Source organism: Elephantulus edwardii, unplaced genomic scaffold (assembly GCF_000299155.1).
Source record: "Elephantulus edwardii isolate Elephantulus edwardi_28Jun2011 unplaced genomic scaffold, EleEdw1.0 scaffold00337, whole genome shotgun sequence".
NCBI lineage: Eukaryota > Metazoa > Chordata > Mammalia > Macroscelidea > Macroscelididae > Elephantulus > Elephantulus edwardii.
In genome coordinates, this window is record NW_006400087.1 from 1,311,635 (window position 1) to 1,337,279 (window position 25,645).

The window sequence follows — 25,645 nt, forward strand, 5'->3', positions numbered from 1 at the left end:
CATCTATTGACCTTTAGAGGAATGACTCTAAGGATGTACCTCGAAAACAATGTAAATAGCATTTGTTTCCCATGCAAGAATAACATAGTAATGAATCCATTGTCATTTTTATCATCTATTTAATAAAAACAAGGCACTAGATGGTCCTGCAAACTAAAGAGTATATTAACAGTTAAGGAGACAAGCATTAGATTGTTTTCTGTGAACTTGCTACCTCCACTTCACCTGTGTCCTATTGATTTTCTGATTTTTTTTTTCTGGTCCCTAAACTTCACTGAGTTTGTGGAAGGCATTAGGTAGTAATAGTGAACCAAATGGGAATTTGTTCCATTACATTTGTATCTACTTTAAGACTTAACTAGCCTCTGTTTGCCAATGACAATGAAAATAAGTGTAAATATGTATTAGAGGTTAAAGGTATAACTCCGTTACTTGAGATAAAAATCACAATACCTGGTTTGGTTTGGGTTATTTGAGTTTGGAAATAATTATTAGTAACTTTTTTATTTATAGGATTTCTAGCCATGTTATTTCACCCATATTTAGACATTGAATATATTCTTAGAAGTCTTTCATGTGACATTTTAGATACTGAATTGCTTTACTCTCAACTTCAGTATTATTTTTCAAATAATATTTCTTCAATCTCATAGATACCTGAGAGCTTAGCATGCAGTTATCATTAAATAGATACTAATCCTCACATTCACTTCCAGAGGTATCTGTCTGGTCAATTCACTGTTTATTTAATTCTTCCACTTCAGTAGCCCTGTAGGAAGGCTTTCAAAAATTAGTGGTTATTGATCCACAAGTATTTAGGGGACTAAACAAGACATTCACAGTTGGCCGTATGAGGAGAACTCACATACTGGGTCCTCACTGAACTGAGGAGCTCATGTTGTAAGCCGTGTAGAATGCTTGCAGCAACTGTATGCTGTTTCAGTAACATCTGTGTGTAGAATCCTCTCCCTGTTTTAACTTTATACAAGAAAGTGAATAAGCACCTTTGTTAGAATTATCAAAAAACTTATTGCTATCAAGTCAGAACAGATTCCTAACTGACCCTCTGTTGTTTTTCCCAGACCATACATTGCACAGAAAGAGATTTCCCATCTTTATCTCCACAGCGAGTGGTAGCCTCATACCAAACAGAGAGATGTGACTTTGGGGTTAGCAAGACAACCTCTTACAGACCATACCACCAAAACCTTAGACTCAAACAAATTTAGAAGAACATGGCAAAAGACTCCCAGTATTCTGCATTTTCAATAGACCTGCTGAAAACCAGAGAGGAATGAGATGATACCTGTGTATGGACTAAACGTCTAGTGAGAAAATGAATTTTAAAATATTTGGTAGGGTTATAACTTTTTAAATTCCCTGTCAATTACCGATAAATAATAATAAGTATCATAATATTATTACTTGCAATACTAATGTGGACCTGAAATCAGTTATACCCTCTTTGAAGGCTGATATTTGAGGTGCACATTTAGCTGGAACATCCTGCAGTTGCTAAGGAGTTTTTGGGTTGTTGTTTTTTTTTCTTCTTTTTTGTTCCCGTAACCATTCAGAGGATGACGTGGACCTGGAAGCACTGGTAAATGACATGAACGCATCCTTTGAGAGTCTGTATCCACCCTGCGGCATGCAGTCAGAAACAGTGCCCCTCCTTCAGAATGGCCAGCACCCCCGTAGATCCCTGCTGACCTCAGGAATGAAAGCGCTCCCTCCTCAGATGTCTCCACGGCAGACAGTCCAACGTTCACAGCCCGTGCACATCCTGGCTGTCAGGTAGGTGCAGGCACACGAGCTGAACCACCAGGAGAGACCTCGCAGCCAGGGTGCTTAATGACCATGAACTGTGTATGAGGTTCCTGTGACTGCTCCATAAAGTGGCTGCCTTGTAAAAACAGAAATTTGCTGTTACACAATTAGGGAGGCCTAGAGTCCACACTTCGATCATCAGCAGGCTTATGCTTCTTCTGAAGCCTGCAAGGGAAGGTCTTTGCTTGTTTTTCTCAGTCGGTGTAAAATCAAGTGATCTTGGGTGTCTGTGTACATCTTCACGTTGCCATCATTGTTCCTTTTTCTTTCTGTGGTCTTCTCTTTTATTGAGACACCATTTGGGTATAATTGCAGCCCACTTTATATCAGTGAGGAGCTCAGCTGGTATATTGCAAAACATGTTGTGCTACTAACTGAAAAGTTGGTGTTTTGAACCCATCAGCTGCACCTTCCATTAAGATTCACAGTCATGAAAACTCACTAGAGGGTGGGTATAAGTCAGAATCAATCAGATGGTAGAATGACGGGATGTAACTGATAGCGTTTTCAATGGTCCTGTTTTTAAATGTAGCTGAATGCACCAGGACTGAGGTTAGCACTTCAGAGTATCTTTCTGAGTGACATAGTTCAATCCATAACAAGAGGCAATGGTGTTGACCATGTGAAAACAAGAGGCAGACAAATTTCATTTTAATGACAGTTATACTGAAAAAGTGTGGGCATGTTGTCTAACATAGTGACACTTGGATTGAGTTTGGTACCTGGCTTGAGTCTTCCACCTTTTATTTGATTACCTGATATCTACCAGATCTTGAGTTAGGTGAGAGATGAGAAGAGCATTAGAAGAAAATCTTGCTCTGTAAATAATAAAGTAATGCCCATGTGTAAACAAGGGCAGTGTGGGAATGGCTGAGGCTGACTACTAACTCCACAGAGGCCAACTGTCCTCAACAACATCCACATTATAAAACTGATACTTATAAGGTCTGTAATGGCCTCTAGTCTTCTGTACCTACTTCTGCTAATTGCTGGGTCTACAATTCATTGCAAATAATCATTCAGACTTTTCAGAATTTTTTTTAATATAGTTGTGAGGTTTATTAGGGAATCACATTGGGGGAAGCAGAAGACAACATTTACAAGACAGTGAAAATCCAGAAGCAGTAAATAGCAGCATCAAGTCATGAGACACAATCCCTCAATTAGTTTAGACAGCTTGTCAGTCACCATCAAGATACCTCTGCTCCAGAAACCTCTGGCCCACAAGGATGTGTGCTGCTTTCTCTGCTTCTTCTTTCAGGGTATTAAGGTTCTCCTCTTGAGGGCTCTGGCCCTGGCTCCATCAGGCTGTCCCTTAGCACAGTTTCACCACAGACTGCTTAGTTCTCTCTCTTAGGTGGGTCTTGCAGGTTTTGATGATACTGAAGATGTTGATCCAGGGTAAAACATGTGTCTGAAGTTGAAGCACTTGGAGATCACATGCCTATGGCGTTGAGGGCCTAAGACAATGGATAGAAAAGCCATTATCAAAAGTCTTAACACAATATATCACTGCTTGGTTTTTGTAGCCATTGCCCTTCATATCCAAAGGGTCAACATTCCCCTTAGCATCATCCACATTCATGAAAGTGTATAGGCCACCAACTTGATGCCACATGCCTTAATCTCCCCTTTTTAAGTAGCCAAGTCCTGATTTGCTCTTTCCTAGCAAACCAGTACTATCAGGAAACAAGCATATCTCTTTCTCTGAAGAATCTTCTACTACATTTGAAACTTTGAGCATCTGCATCTATAAACAGAGTTCCAATCCAGAGCAAACCATTATATTACAGCAGTTAACACTAGCATACAGAATGAAACATTATCTCTTCCTCTGGTTGGTTTCTGAACAACATGTTTTATAATCTTTATATCATCTCCTGGTCCACCTGGAATGGCACGACAGGACCTTCATGAAAGTCATGGATAATTGATAAGAAAGAGTCAGATGGTCTCGAAGTGCATAACTCCCAAGAAAGTTAGTTGTGAGATTTGGAACTCCCATCTGTAAACTACTAGACCTTTGACTCTGGTTCCTATGAGCCAGAATGGGGAGTGACCAGACCAAGGGGGGCCAGTGGGGAGCCCCAAGCTGACCATGCTCCAGAGACATGATGTAATTTGTTATGGCTGTGCCAGGAGGCCAGTAGAGGCTGTGAAGAATGGAGGTTCACTGGTGCCTCTGGACACAGAGTGAATGTCTGCTGTATGTCAGAGAACAGTTTTGTCCCTTGGAGATGTAGAGGCTCTACTGAGGCATCCCTCTCATACCTCATCCTAAGTGCATCCTTTCTCTTCTAGTCTATGCATAGCCTTGTTCCTGCAACTCTTGGGTCATTCCAGTGGATTAGCAGACCTAAGAGACAGAGAGAGTCAATACCACCTAGGCTAGCCCCAGGTGAACAGAGATGGGAGAGAGAAGGAGCCAGTGCCAAAGCCAGCCCAGCAGAATGAGGATAGAATTGGGGAGCAGTCCTCATTGCTTTCACTTGGACTTGCATCTTAAATTACCTTCTACTTCATGGTGGTGCCTAGTTTATGGTCCTGTATCTTGTTGGCTTGGTTCTGTAACCAGTGGGTTTTGCATTTTTGGAAGGAACAGGTGTCCCTGGAGATATGAGAGGAAGACTAAAGGTAATGATGTAGGGCTCAGAACTACTCCTCAGTGATGGTGGCTGGGGCCAAGCAGGCAGCTCACAAGGGAAAATGGGACATAAAGTTTCTCATTCTGATCTATTCAGTATCAACAAGTATCTGCTCTATAGTTCAGATAAGGAGTTGGGAAGCCTCTTGTCTTTTCATTTTGTTAGATAAACATTCACTTCACAGTCACAGGAAGTCATCCGTCTCAGATAAGTGTTCCTGTAGACCATCTCCACACTCCAGGCCAGCAACTCTCTGATGAGGCCTTGGGGACAAGTATGCTCCCTACAGCATGATGGGGTGCTTTCACATTTGGGGATGCTTTTAGATATGGTTGAACACATCTCTACACACCCATGCCCATTCCCATGAACAAGGCCTGAGAAGTGCAGCTTCTCACGAGCAGTTGTCTCTCTTCCCCAGGCGCCTCCAGGAAGAAGACCAGCAGTTTAGGACCTCATCTCTGCCAGCCATCCCCAATCCCTTCCCAGAGCTTTGTGGGGCTGGGGGCTCCCCAGTCCGGTGCCCAGGCTCCTTGCCCCCAAGCCAGAGCCAGTCCACAGCCAAACAGGTGAGCACAGCCCTGGATGCATGTGAGTAAGGGATGAGGGGGAGTGTATAGAGGAACTTACTCTCAGTTCCTTTCTTACATAGTCATTCTTTTGCTTGATACTAGGGTATTTTTTTTAATTTGACAAATATTCCAAATATGAAGATCAAGATGGGCCTATGATTTCTAAAACACTTCAGAAAAACTATACAGAATCCTTTCAGGCTTGAAGATTCAGTTCTCTGGAGTAATTCACAGATCACTGTGACTATTTGGATAAATGAGACACTAAAGCTCTAAGAGCCTGCAGGCACCTGAACTCTGGAATTCCCCTTCCCTGCTTTTGAATGTGGTCTTTTGAGAGTGCCAGGCAGTTATCCTCCAGATTTCTTGGCACAACCTGGAGAGCACATCCAGGGCAGTATTTGTTTGTTGAAATATATCAGGTGATATTCCATCAATTCCTGGGGCCTTGTTTTTTGCCAGTTCCTTCAGAGTAGCTTGGATTTCCTCCTTCATCACTATTGCTTCTTAATCATATGTTGTTTTATAAAATTCTTCTGGCCCACTGGCTGGAAGAGATACATATTTATTTCCATTCCCAATAAAAGTGATCTAAAAAAATGTAGAAACTATCAAATCATGTCGTTAATATCATATACAAGCAATATATTGCTAAAGATCATTAAAAAATTACTAGAACAGTACATTGACAGAGAACTACTGGAACGTCAAGATGAGTTTAGAAGAGGCCATGGCACCAAGGATATCATTGCTGATGTCAGTTAGATTGTCTAAAAACAGAGAATACCAGAAGAATGTCTATTTGTGGGGTTTTTTTCACTATGCAAAGGCAATTGATTGTGTGGATTGTAACAAAGTAAGGCTAACATTAAGATAAATGAGGGTCTTAGAACACTAATTATGCTCATATGAAATATATACCTAGACCCAGAAAGCTGCTGTCCGTAGGAAACAATGGTTTAAAATCAGGAAGGGTTTGCATCAGGGTTGTGTACTTTCTCCATACTTATTCAGACTGTAGGCTGAGCAAATAATTCCCTAAGCTGAACTCTGTGAAGAAGAATGTGGCATCAGGTTTGGAGGAAGACTCATCAAAAATCTGGATAGTGCAAATGATCCAACTTGCTTGCTTGCTTGCTTGAGGAGCATATGCAGCACTTGATGCGGAAGATTAAGGACTACAGCCTTCGATATAGATTTTATCTCAACATCAAGAAAAACAAAGGCCCTCACTACAGGACCAAAAGTCAACATTATGATAGATGGAGAAAGGATTGAAGCTGACAGTGATTTAATCTTGCTTGGATCAACAGTAAATACCCTTGGTACCAGCAGTCAGGAAATCAGGACACACACTGCATTGGGAAAATCTGCTATAAGAGATCTTTCCAAAATGCTGAAGAGCAATGATGTCAGTGTGAAGACTAAGGTATGCCTGATTCAAGCCATGATCTTCTCAATCACATGATACACATCAGAGAGCTAGATAATGAATAAGGATGACAGAAGACAAATTGATGCCTTTGAGTTGTGGTACTAGAGAAGAGTACTGAATACCCAATGGACTGCAAAAAGAACAGATAGATATATTTTGGGAAAACTGCAGCCAGAACGTTCCTCGGAGGCAAGGATGATAAAACGTCACCTTTCATACTTTGGACACATAACTGAATGAAGCTGTTCCTTGGAAACGGACATCATGCTTGCAAAGATGGAGGTCAGCAAAAGAGAGGAAGACCCACAATGAGATGGATTGATATGGGGACTTCATCAGTGGGTTTGTCAGAGATGATGAGAATGGCACAGGATAGGACTGGGTTCAGGGTGGCTATTCATAGAGTTTCTATGATTGTACTTTGTACTCAACAGCACCTAACAAAAATATTTTGGCATGATTTCTGTGTGTTCATGCTTTCTCAAAACAGCCCAATAAGCTTGTACAGATGTTATTCCCATTATTCAACTGAGGACCTGAGGCCAGCTCTAAGTGGCTTTGTCTGTGTAGTGGAGCTGAGGGACAGGAGTGACTGGATGTAAGTGGTGAAGCTTGAGAATGCCCCAGAATGTTTTAGAACCAGATGACTGGCCTGAGCATTGGAGCTGGGAGTGGAGAGAGACTAGTATATGTGACTGAGCTGACCCTGTGATTTAGACCCTATTGTGCATCCTACAACTTGGACTTCCTTTTTTATGTACTCCAAGAGTAGTTCAGAGGGTTCTTTGTTTTTCTTTCTAGTCATTCACTTCTTTCCCCACATCCACCTGTATTCTCAGGCATGCTATGCCAGCACTTCCTTTCCTCTCCGATAGGCCTGTCCTGCTCCCTACAGACTCAGCCCTATTGGAAGATGAACATTTAGTCAAATAGCCACTTTCCTCATAGCCTGCCATGCACTCTTCTGACTTCACACCCAGAACAAGCCGCACATCATCAACTCTGTGAAAGCTTTGAAGATGAAGTCAGAGTCCCTTGTCAGTGGGCCACCCCTGGCAAGGTCCTTGCCCTTATCTCATGCCTCAGTACGTCTGGGCTGTCCATCTCCCTGCTGACCTCCTATGTCAGATAAGGATCTTTTCAAGTTGCCTGTGGACTTGGCATTGAGGCTACTTCCAAAGTCCCCCTAAAATAAGATCATGATAGTATTATCTAGTCTCTCAGCAGCAGGTATAAACTTGACTTTCACCCTGGAACACACTCCAGCTATGTAAGCAGAACAAGGACATCAGGGGGTTTGCAAATTATTTTCTTGGAGTTAAAGTTAGTTCCTGGTGGTAACTCTGCTCTGGTGTCTGAGTGTCTGTCAGCTGTATAATATATAAAGCACACAAGGACATGAAAAAGCAGGGAGTATTCATCCCATAAAACATTGTGTAAAGGAAGCCCTCTTTTTTTTTCTTTTAATTTTATTTACATGCTCATTATATATTGAAGAGTATTAAAAAAAGTGTGTTCAGTCTATACCTGTGGTTCTAATCTCATTTGGGACTTATTGTTCTTGGCATGATAAGTAAACAGTATTAATTAAGTTGTGACTCAGTCATTCTTCTTTGAGATTGAACATAATGAAGGGCACACGAGAGCTGGAGAAACAGATACCCCATCATGTGACGCTCAGTTAGGAAGGAAGCTGAAAAGACACAGCTTCCAGGGTCTATATGATTCCCTTAGAGCAAGCACACTGAAATCAGGCTTCTAGCCTGAGAAACTGATAATTCTTAGGTACTATTAAGTTGTGAATAACATTGGGAATAGGTATCCCAGAACACTTAATTGTGCTCGTTATAGACCAAGAAATAGTCATTTGAACAGAATAGGAGGATACTGCATTGTTTCAGATCAGAAAAAGTGTGTGCCAAAATTACATACTTTCTCAATACCTAATCAATTTGTATATTGGACAAACAATTTTAGAAACTGGACTAAGTAAATAAGAATGGGGCATTGAGATCTGAGGAAGACCCATCAACAACCTTGGTTATGCAGATGATATAACCTTGCTTGCTAAAAGTGAGGAGAATTTAAATTCTTGCTGCAGAAGTTCAAAGACTACAACCTTCAATATGGATTACTTCTCAGCATCAATAAAACTAAAATCCTTACCACTGGTAAGCAGAGTTTTGATAGAGAAAAGATTGAAATTGTCATTGACTTCATTTTACTTGGATCTACAATCAACACCCATGAAGACAACAGTCAAGAAGTCAAAAGATGTGTTGCATTGTGAAAAATCTGTTAGTAAGGAGCAAAGCTGTCATTTCAACATTAATGTGTGCCTGATCTAAGCCGTGATATTTTCAGTTATTTCTTATGCATGTGAAAGTTGGACAGTGAATAAAGAAAATTGAAGAAGAATCTTTGAGTTGTGGTCTTTGTAAAGAGTATTAAATATCCCATGGACTGACAAAAGAACAAATAAATCTATCTTGGAAGAAGAATGATCAGTAGCTCTTTAAGGCAAGGATGGGGAGACTAGGTCTCACATAAGTTAGTTATGGTGTCAGAAAGGTCCAGTCCCTAGAAAAGGTTATCATGCTAGAAAAGATAAAGGATCAGTGTAAGACAGGAAGACTATCAATGAAATTAATTGACTACAACAGTGGACTTGGTAATGGCAGATATGGTGAAGGTGGTGAAGGATAAGGCAAAGTTATGATTTGTTATTCACATTGTTGTGTTATATGCACTGATAGCAACCATATATAAAATAGCTCTGAACACTGCGCTATCCTGAGTCACTCATTGTCTCTGACAGATATACTCCCTTTACCCCAGTCATTGAGTCAGTCTGTCTCATCCAGGGTCTTCCACTCCTATTCTGTACCCTTCCAAGCATGATGTCCTACTAAGGACGTTCCTGGGAACGTGCCCAAAGTATGTGAGATGGAGTTTCAAAATCTTTGCCTTCATGGAGCAGCCTGATTTCACTCTCTCCCAGACAGACCTGTTTTCTTTGCAGTCAATGTGTGTTCAACACTCTTCTCCAGCACCACAACTCAAAGACATCAGTTCTTGTCATCCTTACGCATTCAGTGTCCAGCTCTCCAATGTGTAGCAAGTAATTCCAAAGACCATGACCTGTATCAGACCCATTTTAGTCTCCACACTTGCTCTTCAGGACTCTAGAGAGGTCCCTGACAACAGATTTCCCCATGCAATTTTGTCTTTTGATTTCCTGATTGCTAGTTCCAAGAATGTTGATTGTCGACTCAAGCAAGCTGTAATTGTAAACAATCTCAGTCTCTTTTCTGTCTATCATAGTGCTGCTAGTTGGCCCAATCATGAGAACCTTTGTTTTCTTGATCTTAAGCGTCAGTCCATATTGAAGACTGCAGTCCTTGACCTTCTGCAGCAGACACCTCAGGTCTTCCTCAGTTTCTGCAAGCAAGGTTGTGTCATCTGCATAACACAAGTTGTTGGTGAGTCTTCCTCTAATCCTGATGCCACTTTCCTCCTTATAAAGTCCAGCATCCCAAATGACTGCATATAGATTGAAAAGGTATGGAGACAGAATGCATCCCTAATATACACTTTTCCTAATTTTGAACCATGCAGTATTTCCTCTGTTCTGGCTACTGCTTCCTGGTCCAAGAGCAGGTCTCATGTGAGCACAATTAAGTGTTCTGGGATTCCCATCCTTCTCAAGGTTAGCCACAATTTTCTGTGACCCACACAGTCAAAGGTCTTTACATAGTAAATGAAACACAGACACTCCTCTGGCACTCTCTGTGTTTGCCAAGATCCATCTAATGTTAACTATAACGTCCCTAGTGCAACATCCTCTTCTAAGCCCAGCTTGCAGATCTGGCAATTCTCTACTGACAGACTGTTCCAGTTGTTTACAGAGGGCCAATATAAGTCGTAATCAACTGAACAGAACTAGCAAACTGTTGGAAAATGAATTTGTTAGTTAAAGTCGACTGCTTGTGGTATTTGTAGAAAACTAAGTCACTGCTTAATTGCCCTTCCCAAGAAAGGTGTTCCAACAGAATGTAGAAATTATCGAACAGTATCATATGAAAGTAAAATCTTGCTAAGTATTATCATAAGGTGGCTAGCACAACACATTGACAGAAAACTGCTCCAAGTTCAAGCTGGGTTTAGAAGAGACTGTGACCCCAAGGTATTATTGCTGATATCAGATCAACCTTGGCTAAAAGCAGAGAATACCAGAAGAATGTCTATCTGTGTTTTATTGACTATGCAAAGGCATTTGTTTGTGTGAATCATAACAAATATTGGCTAACATTAAGAATAATGTAAATCTCAGAATACTTTTCTGTGTTCATGCAAAACCTGTAAATTTTTGTTGTGTACCCTTGATTCAAAACCGACCCATAGCTGACCCTCCAGTGGGTTTTCAAAAGCAGGTAATTGCACAGGAAGAGATTGCCCATCAACTGCATGCCTTTGGAATTGCAGCACAGCTTCTTGCCATTAGGTCACCAGAGCTTTAAAATCAAGAAAATATTTGTTGGGGCTATATCTTTTCTCCATACTTTTTTCATTCTGTCTGCTGAGCAAATAATTTAAGAAGCTGTATTTTAGGAAGAGGAATGTGGCATCAGGACTGGAAGAAGATTCATCAACAACTTCTGTTATGCTGATAACATAACCTTGCTTGCTTAAAGTGAAGAAGAGTTGAAATGCTTGTTGAAGATCAAAGACTACACTTTTCAATATGGATTACATCTCAACATCAAGAAAATAAAAATTCTCACCATTGAAACAATAGGCAACATCAAGATAGAGAAAGATTAAAATTGTCAACAGTTTTGTCTTCCTTGGATCCACAAGCAATACATTTGGTACCAACAGTCATGAAATCAAAAGACATGTTGCACTGAGAAACTCTGCTGCCAAGACATCTCCAAAGTACTAAGGAGCATTGCTGTCTCTTTAAAGACTAAGGTGCACCTGATTCAACCATTGTCTTTACAGTAATTTGTTATGCATCTGAAAGCTGAACAGTGAATAAGGATGGCAGAAGAATTGATATAATTGATGTATGGTGTTGGAGAAGAGTGCTGAATATGCCACAAACTGCTAAAAGAACAAACAAGTATGACTTGGAGAAAGTGCAGCGAATGTGCTCCTTAGAGGCAAGGATGAGGAAGCTCTATCTCTTACATATTGGGCATGCTACCAGGAGGGGCCAGTCCTTGGTGAGGTCCATCATAATTGGAAAAGTACAGGGTCAGCAAAAGAAAGGAAGACTCTCAACAAGATGGGCAATACAGGGATTGTTAACAATGGCCTCAGGTATCTAAGAGACTATGTGGATGGCATAGGGTTTGGCAAGTTTCAGACCCTTGTCAGTTGGATCTCTATGAGTCATACTTGACTTTATGACACCTGCCAACCAAACCAAAGAAGTCACTGCTTGGCAGGTACATTTCTATTATCTACAACACATTCTCATTTTTTATCTCATGTAAAGTGTGCTGTTGGTAATGATTGCCAGGTGACCTCCATTGAGCCTGAAATCTAGGGTAACCTTGCAAGATGCTGGTTTGCAGGGAAGGAACTCTGTGAAACTCTGTGACTTGGTGGTTGAGCACTCAGCTGTTAATGGAAAAGTTGGTGATTGGAATCTACCAATTGTTCTGGGAAAGAGATGTGTCAGTTTGTTTCCATAAAGATTATTAATTTGAGAAACATGGTAGGGGACTCAATTATGTCACAGGTGGGCTGTTATAAAACCAAAAGCCAGCAGGTTTGAGTGGGCAGAATAGTGAGGACTCCATTGCTGCCTGAGGAAAGAGAGGACTGGTGTTCTGTTTCCTTCCATTCAAAGCCATCAAGAATAATCCTGGAACAGGATCCAGTCAAGAATTCAAAGTGGTTTAAAAATAGCTGAAGCATACATCATGTGTTGTGCCTGCATAAATCTCTTCCCTGCACTACAAAAACAAAAACAAACTTAAAAAAAAATCAGCCTGTGATGAGTGTCTTTGAGAGGCACTGGGAATAGTGAAGGGGCTGAGCCTCTTTGAACTCCTTCTGAGGTGCATTAGTAACAAGATTGATGATTAGGGGGCAGCTGAGACACAAGGTAAAGACATGACTAAGCATCCTTTTCAAAGGAAAACTCATCCTTGCTAAAATCCCTCCTTAAGAGAAAGGGAAACATGAGTTATGAAAAAAGAAAACACAGTGAAGTGGTAGCATAAGAGCTATCAGTGAGGCAATGTCTGGAAGGATCCTGAATTGTTCCATTGCCGTCATGTCCTCTGCACATGGTGTCCCAAGTCTGGTGTCTCCACCTGCCAGGTTCCAGCTCTCCTGGAGCACCTGATCCTCACAGTGATGCTGTCATCTACTAAGGATGTCCACAGGCTGCCTGAGTCCATGCAGTCATTGTGTAAGGAGCTGCTGAATCCATCCAGTCTCCAGGCTGGAAATTACTTAGCCCATGTGAAAAGAAACTGCTCTACCCTTGGATGCTTGGACATCACAAGAGTGAGTGATGACTCACCTGTCCACTCCTGCCTGGCTGACCTCTGTCCTGTGCCAGGGCATTCAAATAATCACATATTACCATGTGCCTGCTGTGTGATAATAAGCAAAACTACAAGAAAATGTTTATTTAAAAGAATAAAACATACTTTTCTTAATTTTGCAATAGGATCCTGCCCTCTACAACTTAGAAAAATATTTCTTGCATCCTTTCTTTAATAACCTGAGAGGAAAAATGAAAAAAACAACAAAACCCCAAACTTTTGAATTTTTAAAGTTGTCAGGAATTCATCATAGTTAAAGACAAAATAACAGGTGAATTATTTGGCTAAAGATCTTAGAGGTAAAAGCCTTAAATTCTCTTAAAGCTGTACTTAGATCAAGTCATGGAAAGATGAATGTTGGTCTTCCATGCAGATTAGAGAGGAGGACATTTTGAAGCGATAATGAAAGGATTTATTATCTGAAAAGCAAATAAACAAACTTATTTTTTTCTGAAGCATTATCCAATAATAAAACATTTAAAAAAACCTCAAGCAATTAAGCTGTAAGTATAAATAAAAATTTGACCAAACTAAGTTTCTCTTAATAAACTTTTTAAAAAATTTTATTTTAATAATTTTAATGAACATTTACAGATATTTTGGATTTCCATTCATTCATTGTTGCACTTTTCTCTCTACCCAGCTCTCCCCCCGCCCCCGCCCCCGCCCCCACCCAGTTTGCTTCTCTCTTTGAAAAAGTAAAAGTCTTTCTTTGGTATACAATTCCCCCACACTGCTTAACTTCTGTTCTTGTTGTTATGTGTTGTCAAATTAGAACTGACGCAAAGCTTGCCCACCATTTGGTTTCCCGAGGCTGTAGGCAGTGTGGGAAGAGCTGTCCATCTTTTTCCCATGGAGCACCTGGTGAATTTGAACTGTGTGACTTCAGTTTGGCAGCACAACTCCTTTCCCACTAGACCAAAAGAGCTGCTTTCTGCAATAGTTATGAGAATGCACATTAAATAATAATTTTCCTGGACAAATTTCTAGGAAAAAAAAATCCTTGTTGTGTTAAAAAACTATAATATTGTGCAAGTGAAGCATTAAATTTACCAACTTTCTCAAGAAATTCATTAAGCAAAGACAGTTAAAATAGAGATGTGTAGAGATAACATAACTCACCATCTTTCTTGGGTTGAGTGACACCAAGTCCATCAGTCATGAAATGCAATTATCATCAGTATCTTTAGTCACATTTTTCATAAGCAAAAAGACAGGGTTTTTTTCTTTCCAAAAAGACAATTACTTCCTCTTTGCTGGCAGCTAGTAATACTCTGTAGTTTGTACATTTACCTGTTCTAGATATTTCATGATAAAAATATCAGGATATTTCATCAGGAGGTAGACTCAGCAACAACCTACATTATACAGATGATACTACCTTGCTTACTAAAAGTGAAGAGGGCTTGAAATGCTTGCTGCAGAAGATCAAAGACTAAAGTTTTCAATATGGATTACATCTCAATATCAAGACAAAGTTTTTCACCACTGGGCCAATAGGTAGCATCATCACAGATGGAGAAAAGATTCAAAATGTCAACAATTTTATCTGACTGGGGTCCATATAGTCAACACTGTTGGCATTAGCAGTCAAGAAATCAAAAAATACTCCATTGGAAAAGTCTTCTGTCAGGGTCCTCTACAAGGTACCGAGGAATATTGATGTCAGTTTAAAGACTAAAGTACAGCCAATTCTTTTCAAGGCCATGATCTTTTCAATCACTTGCTGAGTTAGATAATTAACAAGGATGGCAGAAGAAGAATCAATGACTTTAAGTTGTGGTGTTGGGGGAGAGTGTTGACTATCTTATGTACTGCAAAAAGAACTGATGGGTCTTGTAGGAGGGGCAACCACAGTGTTCTTTAAAGGCGAGGTTTACAAAGCTTCATTTCACATATTTTGGGCATGTTGGTAGGAAAGGGTATTCCTTGTAAAGAAATAACATTTTTAGGAAGATAGAGGGTCAGTAAAAGAGAAAAAGACCCTCAGCAAGATGAATTGACACGATAATGACAGCAGTAGACATAGGCGTGTCAGAGTTGATGAGGACAGCACAGGATAAGACAGAGTTCATATTTGTTGTTCACAGAGTTGCTCTGAGTCATACTCGACTCAGTAGTACATAACAACAACAGATATTTCATGTAAATAGGATTATTGTTGTTGTTGTTAAGTGCCGTTGAGTTGCAGGCGACTCATAGCGACCTTATGAAGGAGAGTCCTCGACACTTGGGTGCCTTTCCTCCTCTCTCCAGGTTCATAGGGTTTCCGGAGGCAAGCTATTATGGAAGTGGATGCCACTCCTCCTTCCAAAAATAGGATTGGATAGTATGTGTATGTATGTATGTATATGTGTGTGTGTATACACACACACACACACACACACATACATATATATCCCATAAACTGCCAAAAGAACAAAGAAATGTCTTGGAAGAAGTACAGCCAGGGTGCTTTTTGGAGGAAAGGATGATGGTGAAACTTTATCTCATATACATTAATGTATACATGTTGTCAGGATGGACCAGTCCTCAGAAAAAGACATGCTAGGAATGGTAGAGGGTGAAAGAAAGATAAAAAGACTCTCAAGTAATAGAATTGACACAGTGACTGTAACAGTGGGCTCGAACATGACAGATTGTAAGAATGTGGCAGAATAGAAAGTTCAGGTCTGCTCATAAATTCGCTATGAGTCACAATTGCCTTAACGGCATCCAGCAACAGGATCATAAATTGTCCATTTGTGGTTGACTTCATTTTACCAGGGAACTTTGGTGACCTTGTGGGTAAGGAGTTGTGCTGCCAACTCAAAGACAAGCGGTTCCATTCCTCCAGAAGCTCCACAAGGGTATAAAGTGAGTGTTCTTCCCATTTTACAGCCTCTGGAAACCTGCTGGAGGATCAGCTTTTGGTTATTTCTAACTTGATGGAAATGTGTTTTTAGCTCATCAGGACACTGCTTTCAAGGCTTACCCATGTTCACACACATCAAAACTGTTTTCCCTGGTGGCAGAGTAGCATGCTCTTGTGTGTGTGAACCATGTCTTGCTTATTTATTCATGTGTTGGTGGACATTTGGGTGATTTCCACTTTTTGGCTGCAGCAGACAGTACTATGCTGAGTGTTGGTGTCGATGTGTCTGGTTTTTTGTTTTTGTTTTTGTTTTTAAAGCCCATAGAGACCCTTCTAGAACCTAGAAGAAGGTATTATCAGTGTGTCCCTTGGCTGAGGGGTCTGACTTCTCCCCTTCTGCTACAGAGGCCTGCAGAGTGGTGGGAGCCCTGCGGACTCTGGACTTGAACAGTACTTGAACAGTGGTCGTCCATCAGAGGAGGCTGATGTCAGGTATCTCCAGCCTTTGGAGAATTGGTGGCAAGTGTTAACAGCATGGTTCTCACCCTATTACTGTCCGCCCTACCACTTCCCCACCTCACTGGTACTGGTCAGGTCTCTCTATCATCATCACATGGGGCAGTGCTGGCATCTGAGACACTCAACAGTTTACCAAAACTCAGGGAGTAGTTTACTCTCCTGGGGTCAGGTGGCCCCAGGAAAACCAGCAGGGCTGAGAGGCAAAGATTAACAGTCCAATGCCTTTCTAGTTTGTATCTGTCTTTCCATCTCCCCCTAAAAGATGCTGCTTGCTGACCAGAGATTCACATTCACAAAGCAATTATGGTTTATCAGGGGCTGCCCAGCAGATCAAGCAAGCAGGAGCCACAAGTTCAGCCTGTTCTCTTGTACTCTTGTGCCCTAGTCCATCAAGACCTGCTCCTGCCCCTCCTCAATGTGTGATCTGCGCCTGGCAGGCTCTGGAATCCCCGTGTGCACCTGTGGTGTCTGCTTTTGAAGACTCAGTCTGTGAATGAAGTGGGCCTGTCACAGTCAGTGAGATCAACTTTGGAAGTGTCTGTAAGGAGTGGACAGGCCCAGGAAGAGTCGTGGGGCATCAGGTAGGCCTAGGGCCTCTAGCCAGAGTCAGACACATGGTTTAGATAAGCCAGCTGACACAACACATCTCTCTCCTCTGTGACTTGTGCTGTTCATGGTAGATGGTGTCTGACTCTGTTTACAGTCTTTCCTCTGTCATTGCTGAGCATTGTGAATGAAAAACCACACTGGTCTGATATGTTTGGAGGATTTTGTGCTTAACTGCCTTCTTGGAAGTGAACATTTCTTACTGGTTTCAAAGAATCTGAAAAATCTTTTAAGAAAACCTGTTTGTGTTTCACCTCTGGTTCTTTGCAAGTTTCTTGTCATAGGATCCAGGTTGGGATGTTGTCATTAGGTGCTGTTGAGTTGACTGTCGCTCATATTGGTTTTATGAAGAGCAGATATGAACACCTGTCTTGCTCTGTCATCCTCATCCCTGCCATATTCAAACCTATTGCTCCAGCCACTGTGTAAATCCATTTTGTTGAGGGTCTTCCTCTTTTTCACTGGCCTTCCACCTTTCCAAGAATAATGTCCTTCTCCAAGGACTGGACTCTTCTACTAAACACATGCCCAAACTGTGTGGGACAGTTTCATTATCCTTCCCCCTAAGAATTACCCTGGCTGCACCTTCTCCAAGAAGTATCTGGGTTTCTTTTTTGTAATCCATGAGATATTAAGCACTCTTCTCCAACACCATAACTCAAAGTAATTGTTTCTTCACCTGCCATCCTTAGTTAATGTATGTCTAATTTACAGATGCATATTAGTGTCCAGTTTGTGTTGCTGCACCTAAGCACCTTGTAGACATTCCTGGCCGCAGGCTCCCCCACCTCTACACGGTTTTTGATTTCTTGACTGCTGCCACCAAAGGTACAGATCCTAGCAAAATGAAATCATTAACCATTTCAATCTTCGCTCCATCTGTCATGATGTTGCCTATTGACCCAGTGATGAGGACTTTTGTCTACTTGACATTGAGATGTAATCTATATTGAAACACATGTTTCAGGTCCTCCTCATTTTTGGTGAGCAAGGTTGTGTCATCTACATATTGTAGGTTGTTGATGAGTCATCCTCTGATTCTAATGCCACATAGAGTCCCGCTTCACAGATGATTCACTCAGAATACAGGTTGAATGTTGCTGTTGTTGTTATGTGCTATTGAGTCACTTGCAACTCATAGTGACCCTTTGTACAATAGCCCTAAACTCTGCTCTGTCCTGTGCCAATCGCACTGTCTCTGACACACCCATCTCGATTACCCCAGTCACTGAATCAATCCACCTCATAGAAGGCCTTCCCCTCCTGCGCCGTTCCTTCACCCCAGCAAGCATGATATCCCTCTCCAAGGACTCGTCCCTCCTTACAACATGTCCAAAGAAGTATAGTCATGGAAAAAGTATATATCCCTGGTGTATGCCTTTCTTCATTTTAAACCATGCAATGTTTCCTGACCCTGTTTAGACAGAAGCCTCCTTGTCTATATGTAGGGTTTGCATGAACACAATTAACTGTTTCTGGATTCCCATTCTTCTCAATGCCAGCATAGCATGTCCCTTCTTCTCAGAGTTTCCCAGAAACATTGCTAAAACTGAGATTTCCAGGAGCCCTCTGCACAGCCCTGATGTGATGTGCCTCCACATTGAGTATTAAGTAGTACAGTAGTGAGTGATGCAATACAAGAGGGGATGCTAGCTTGGCTAAGTGGAGGCAGGCAGTCACCTCAGATGTCTCGGGACTATGAATGCACTTTTAAAAATAAGTTTTCTAAATTTGACGTTTTCTGAATTTCCAGTTCTTCATTGTATCCCATGCTGTTTCGGATCTGTGTCACTGTTAGAACACCCGAGTAATATGTGTGCCTCTCACAGGAGAAGCTACCACACTCCTGCAGAACTATTGTGACCTAACGTGTAAAGAGGTATGCTGACAACCCAACAGTGTGCTATTCAAATCCACCAGCTGCTCTAGGAAGAATGATGGACCATCTCATTCTATGTAGTTTACAGTCTCTGATAACCCACTGGAGGGTCAACCATGAGTTTGTTCTGACGTACTGACACACAACAACAGCAACAAACAGCTTTTTAAAAGAGATATTCTTCCCCATGAAAATTCCACCTTTTAACTGTTGTGACTAAAACTATCTTAAAAGAAAGAACTCTGATGGCCTAGTGGTAAGGATTCATGCCACCAATCAAAGGCACACAGTTGGAATCCACCAGCTGTTCAGTGGGAGAAAGATGGGCAACCTCCTCCACTATGAGTTGGCTCCATCTTAATAACAATGAATTTTTTGAAGTTTGTTTCATATAACCAATATTTCAAACTAGAAATTGGTAGATTGTGAGATTTTATTGTTGGTGTTTATTTCTCTCTTTTTCATTTTGAGATGATAATATTTGCTATCAGGAGAGAATCTTGTCCTTTTCATATCTGACAAGTTATCTTTCATCATACTCATAGCCCACTCTGTGTCTTCAGTAGCACTGTAAGTAAACCTGGTCACACAAAAAAGAGCCTCTGACTCCCCAGGATCAACTACAGTGTTCTGGAGCCTCTCTCTGGGAGTATATTTGTCTCTGTCTGGGAGACAAGGAATGTGGGCACTGTCATCTGGACAACAGTGCCTACTGGTCTTCACTGAGATCAGCAGAACTATGGAGTCCCACTCTCTCTGTGAGCATATTAGTCTCTGATTTGGAGGCCATGTGGGTTCACCATCACCTGAACAGCAGAATTGCATGTTCTGTTCATGAGGCACAGTGAAGGCCTTTGGATCCCTCTGGATTGATCCAAGAGCCATTCCCTCCCTGGAGGAAAAGGGTGGATGTGTTAGAGGCTACCTTCTTCCTACAAGTGTTCTCATGGAAACATTTTTCTCTTACCTTACCCTATCTCTTTCTAAAAAGTCTACTTTCTTTACTTGGATCATTAAAATAATAAAAATTAATTTAAGAATTAAAATTCATTTGCCTATGATTTATTACTGAGTTGCATATGCTTAGCTGGATGAAAAGAGTAATATAGCTAGTTTTTTAAATTATAAGAATAACCAGTGCTCATCATGAAGTTAAAACACTACAAGAAATGATTCAGTAAAATGTAAGGTTTCCTTCCTCCTTAGTTCCAGACTCGAGTCTAATTCTCCAGAGGTGAGCCGGGTATTTTCTCAGAGGGTATATGGTTTCATCTCTTATTCCCCAGTCTCTGTGCTGTGCTGTTACATAGTGGTGGCATAAGTTATTGAACTCCCTCTTGAGAAAAAAGCTTGCTGTATTCTTTTTTCCTGTTACAAAAAGGGCAGCCTGGAGGTAGCTTTCCCCCACATGGTGGTGTCTGTAACTTGATGGAATATTGGTTGTGTGGGGGTAGTGTGTAGCTTAATGGAATATCGGGTGTGTGGGTGGTGGAGAGATGGGCAGAAGGATCCTCAGTCTGTAATTGCTGGCTCAGCAATTTTTTTATGAACATGTCAAAAGCTCTGTATCTCTTATGCAATGGGCACAAGGCATTGAGGAGAGCTTGTCAGGTTGTCTGCCTGGTGCTATCACTTACTGGTGTGGCCATGGATGAGTTCAGGGCACCGCTGGGCCTGGCAGCCGTGTTCAGATACAAAGTGACCCTGGGATGGTGCCTGCTAGGGCCCGTCAGGCCATGTCCCAGGCACAGAGGCAGGCAGGTGCTCAGGCCTCCTGTCACTCTGATTGGTGTTTCTGTAGTTCCACGAAACTTTAGAAGATGTTTACCAGGCCTATCTGTGAGCAGAGGACAGATGCAGAGGGAGAGTCAGTGTGGACACATTTATTTTCAGAACTGCCCTGGAGACCTGTCTGGGTGTGAAGACCCAGATGGTCAGAGGATGGGGGTAAGGCGTGCAGTCACTTTCAGGTACTGGTTCTTTCTGGTTGGACTTTGTGGACTGTTTAGAGGGGGTTACTTTTCCTTATTTTGAGAGTGCTAATGCAGGAGCTGCCATGGTTGGCTTGCACTTCCTCCCTGTAGATGAGGCATCTGGTATGTGCTGTGCTCCCACCCTGCTGTCTTGAGGGTCATGGCTGCAGCTTCCGGTGGCTACATCCATTAATCTCTGCCCAGTGGCCTGAGCGTCCAAACTGAACTGCAGCAAGTTGCGAACTATATAGTGCCAGTGTATAAGCTGTGTTTTTTTAAAAAAGAAACCACATTAATTGTGGTTACTAGCTCTTCACTGTTACCACTTTGTATTTTCATACTTATGCAGTTTCTTTACGTTAATAGTATAGAAGCTACTTTCCGAAAAAAATACTGTGTATGGTTAAAGATTGTAGATATAAACTCTGTTCATCGAAGATATGTTTTGGAGATGACTTTGGATCTTGAGGGTGAAAATATGTATTTCCTCACATGTTGAGATCCAGTCAGAATATAGCCCCCAGAGACAGCTCCAGCTGAGTCTTGGTGCAGGCCGTTGCCCTGTCCTGCTGGACCTGGGCCTGGAGAAAGGAAAGGGCTTAGAGACTACAGTCTCTTAGAGACTATCTGTCACCCTGGGCTCTGCCCACTTCTCAGACCGTCATTTTCTAATCATGAGGTCAGTCAACAGCACTTTCTTCACAGCCCTTCTCCTGCCCTGAAGTACCCCATGCTGGTGCAACCCTTGCCCACATCTGCCTTGTATGTTCCCTTGTTTTCTTCACCAGCTGTGCTCACTTGGTACCTGAGAGAGAATGGGGGTTTGCAGGTAGGTGGAGGCTGTGGTGGCTCAGGATGGCCCAGTGTTTACCTCTTATGTGGTACATCCATCCATGGCTTTAAACCTGCAGGTGCTGTGATACTGAATGGGTTTAGTTTCGGACTCCGGTGTACTAGAAGGAAAGGCCTGGTAACATCCCCCTGAAAAGCAGCCTGTGAAAGCCCGACTCCTGGTGATCTGAGCCTATTATACTGGAGGCCATGTGGCGGGGGATAGATAAGAGAGGTAGCTGTGTTGGCTGTGCTCACGCCCAGGGACACTACACAGCTGTCCTTAAAGCACTCAGAGCAGGAACCTGCCCAGAGCAGCAAAACCCCTAACCTGGTGGCCCATTCAGGGAAGAAACTGACTGAAAATGGGTTTTAAGATAAATAGGTAAATGACATCATTTAAGATAGCATGTTAAGACTCAGTTGTCCTGTTAAGAAGAGTACACTGGCTTACAGGCTGATATCCTCCTCACACAAGTGGTTCATGGCACTTGGTTTTTTTGAGGTCCCACATCTACATGAGGGAGGGGAGTGGTGGGGACTGAGGAAGACTCACTGTCATGTTCTTCCCAATGTGTGGCCTCTGGCTGCCCCAATCCTGAGAGCACAGAGCACACCCATGGCTTGGTCCCTGCATGACCGGCCTTATGAAGAGCATGCACTTGTGTGGGGTATATATGTAGGCAACAGAAGCATACATTCTCAGGAGCCCTGCAGAGGTTGGTCACTACCATGTGTAGATGCCAAACAAACCTCCACAGCCCACTCCAGGGGCATTAAACCACCACAGCATGTGAGAACTTTTGTTCAAACTCCACAAGGTTGTGACTGAATGGTTCAGTGCCTGTGTATTTGGGAGGTTAACTATCTAGTATATTGGAGAGAGGTATGTGGTGGGCAAAACAACAAGAGCAGCCAGGAAACAGGACTCTCAAGATCATCTCATAAACCTGCATTCTGTGGGTAATTTTTGATGGTGTGGTAAAACAGGAATGAAATACTCATTGAAAGGGATGGACCTACCTGCCACTAGTTTTATACAATGTGACTTTTATTTTCAACAGTTATTTTTAAATCATTTCAAACCTATAGAGGACATGGACTATTTGTATAAATAACTCCCATGTACTCTTTATCCATACTCCCAAACAGTTAATATGTTGCCACATGTTTAATCATTCTCTCTCCTTCTCTTCCTCCTTCTGAATGGGTAGGTAGATGGCTGGATGCATGCATATATACCAGTATGTACATATTTGCATATTGTTATTTGCCATTCAATCATTCCCAGTCACAATGATCTCATGTACAAGAGAATGAGACATTCCCCGGCCCTGTGACAGCTTTGTAGTCATTGTATGTGTAAGTCCATTATTATGGCCACTGTGTATTTCCAGTGTCTTCCAACCAATGAGGCTCATCGTCCAGGACTAGGTCCCACAGTATTCTGGCGGACTCAGGTTTTTTGGTTCTGATGGCCTAGTGGGCAGGAGCGGCACTGCTAACCCAAAGGCAGAGGGTTTTAATCCACCAACTAATACACAGAAGAAAAATAGACAAACTCCTCTCAGGTAATTTATAGCCTCTGGAATCCTTTTGGAGGGCCAGTTATGAGTCAGTTCTGACTAAATGCTAATGAGTGAGTTCAGTTGAGTTAAATCTTCAGAAGTACGTTTCTGTTTTTTCTCAGTCTGGAAGTTCTCCTCAAACATGTGTGGTGGATGACCTGGATGGTATTTTAAATATAATGGCATAGCTTCTAGCATCATAAGAGCATGCAAATAACCATGATAAGGCAAATGCTCACATATTTTGGGCACGTAGCCAGGAGAGACCAGTCCTTGGATAAGGACATCATGCTCAGAAGCAGGGAAGGACAACACAGTAGAGGAGGACCCCGATGAAATGGATTGATACAGTAACTGGGGCATTGGGGGTTGGTGTATTGCAATTAGTGAGACTGACTCAGGACAGGGAAAGGTTCAGAGCTGCTGTACATAGGGTCACTATAGGCTGCAGGCAACTCGATGGCCCATAACAACAACATATTACATTGGTGGGGTTTTTTTTAAGCCTCTTGTTTAGAGTCAGCAAGACCTCATGGAGGGCCTTTGTATTTAAAAGTCGAATGTTCTTTATTTTAGAGGAATGTTCTTCTAAGTGCTACCTACTCTTCTGTCAGTTTGCTGTACTGGGGTAGCCTGGGATTGCTGTGATGCTGAACCTTGAGCCATTGGGGTGTGAAATAACATAGTGGTTATGCATGGTGGACAGTATTTGGTGCAGCTCCCAGTTTAAGACAGGTTTGGAAGCAGGAGTGGCATCCACTTCCCAAACAACATGCCTCTCGAAACTCTATGAACTTTGAGAAAGGAAGATAGATATAGAATGTCTTCAGGTCTTTTGTTCATAGGGTTACTATGAGTCATGCTTGGCTCTATGGCAATCAGCAACAACAATAAGAAGGCAAATGCATAGCTAGGAATAGTACGTCCATATGATTGTGGCTGTGCTCGGTCAGGGAGTGGATGCTGGCCTGACCCATGTGTTACAGAGTACAAGTGCTCCAGAGGATTTTCTTCATTTGATCTTTTTTTAAATCTTCTACTCATAGTATATAATAGTATATATAGCACAAGGGACACCACTTCTGCAATTTCTTTATGTACAATTTAGTGACATTAATTGCTCTCTTCAAATTTTACTACCATTCCTACAAACTTTTTCCAAGTTATTCTATCATGATTATCAGAAAATAACTTCTCCCTAACCTTTCTAGCTAACTTTTTGTGTTACCATTGCCAGAATTATATTTCACATACCTACTACCTACAAACTGCTATTTGGTTGATTCCAACCCATAGCAACTCTTCATTGGGTTTCCGAGGCTGTAAATCAAAAGGGAGGAAATTGCCCAAAATTCTCCCATAAAGCAGCTGGTGGATTCCAACCACCGCACATGCAGCCTTTTGCTTAGCAATGTATTATCCTATAGACTGCAGAGTGGGATGGATGAGCAACAACATGATAAGCAGAAAATATTCATAGTGTTGAGGATTTCATTTTATTAGGCTCCATAATCCAATGGAAGCATTGGTCGTAACGAATGCTACATTACAATAGATTTGGAAAGCTTGACTAATTTGACTTCCGTTATTCCATTAGTTTTCCCACTGGCCCATATAATTGGGGATTGATTGATCTGCTCAGCTCACTGCTGTCTAGAGAGGTCAGACTCATCACAGGGGATAGCAATTCTCTGCGTTTCTGGGGCTATAAATAACAACACGAAGTGACTGCCCATCTTTCTTTCATAGAGCCACTAGTGAGTTGCAACTGCCAGAGACCTGTGACCTCTGGGTCAGCAGCATGCTTGCCACAGGCAAGGCCATCAGATCTTCCTAGAATCCTTGACAGATAATAAAAAGCCTATATATCTTCCTAGTAACTTGTGCAGTAAAGTGAGTTCCCAGTACTGCAAAGGATTAGAAGTACTCCTCAGTTGGGAATTTTCTATTCAAGAATTGTTGTAGCCACATGTAGCCACAGTGGCAGAGCAGAGAATATCCTAGCCAGTATGAATATCTGAAAACCATCATTAAAGTATGTTTGTGAACACTTGGATGTGGGAGCTGGATAAAATCTAACTTGTTCAAGCATGGCTCCTGAAGGTAATGATTTATCATTTGCTGCCAGGCAGGGCTTTAACCCCAATCACTGTTGGGGTTAAGCAGGAATATATATAGCAAGAGAGGCAGTGACCTAAAAAAAATTGTCCTCACCAGTATTTCTTTAAAACAGTCATCTTCTCTCCCTCTAAATGGAAGCCTTCCTTAAGAGGTTTCCACGGAGGGACATGGAATGATTTAGGTAAAACCAATAGGGGCAGGCCCTTACTGTAATTAGATCATGAGTTCCTGGAAACAGTTCCTCCCGAT

General features: G+C 41.8%; 1 protein-coding gene across 2 annotated transcripts in view; it reads left to right on the top strand.

The window, feature by feature from the left end:
- Positions 1-1,570: 1,570 nt before the first annotated feature.
- The window catches only part of GRB10 (growth factor receptor-bound protein 10), a 108,606-nt gene continuing 84,531 nt past the window's right edge, over positions 1,571-25,645 (top strand). For both annotated transcript variants that reach the window (XM_006901588.1, XM_006901589.1), the window contains exons 1-2: positions 1,571-1,794; positions 4,894-5,041. In XM_006901588.1, the coding sequence (XP_006901650.1) occupies positions 1,610-1,794; positions 4,894-5,041 (333 nt within the window). In that variant the 5' untranslated portion in view covers positions 1,571-1,609. The remainder of the gene's footprint in view (positions 1,795-4,893; positions 5,042-25,645) is intronic.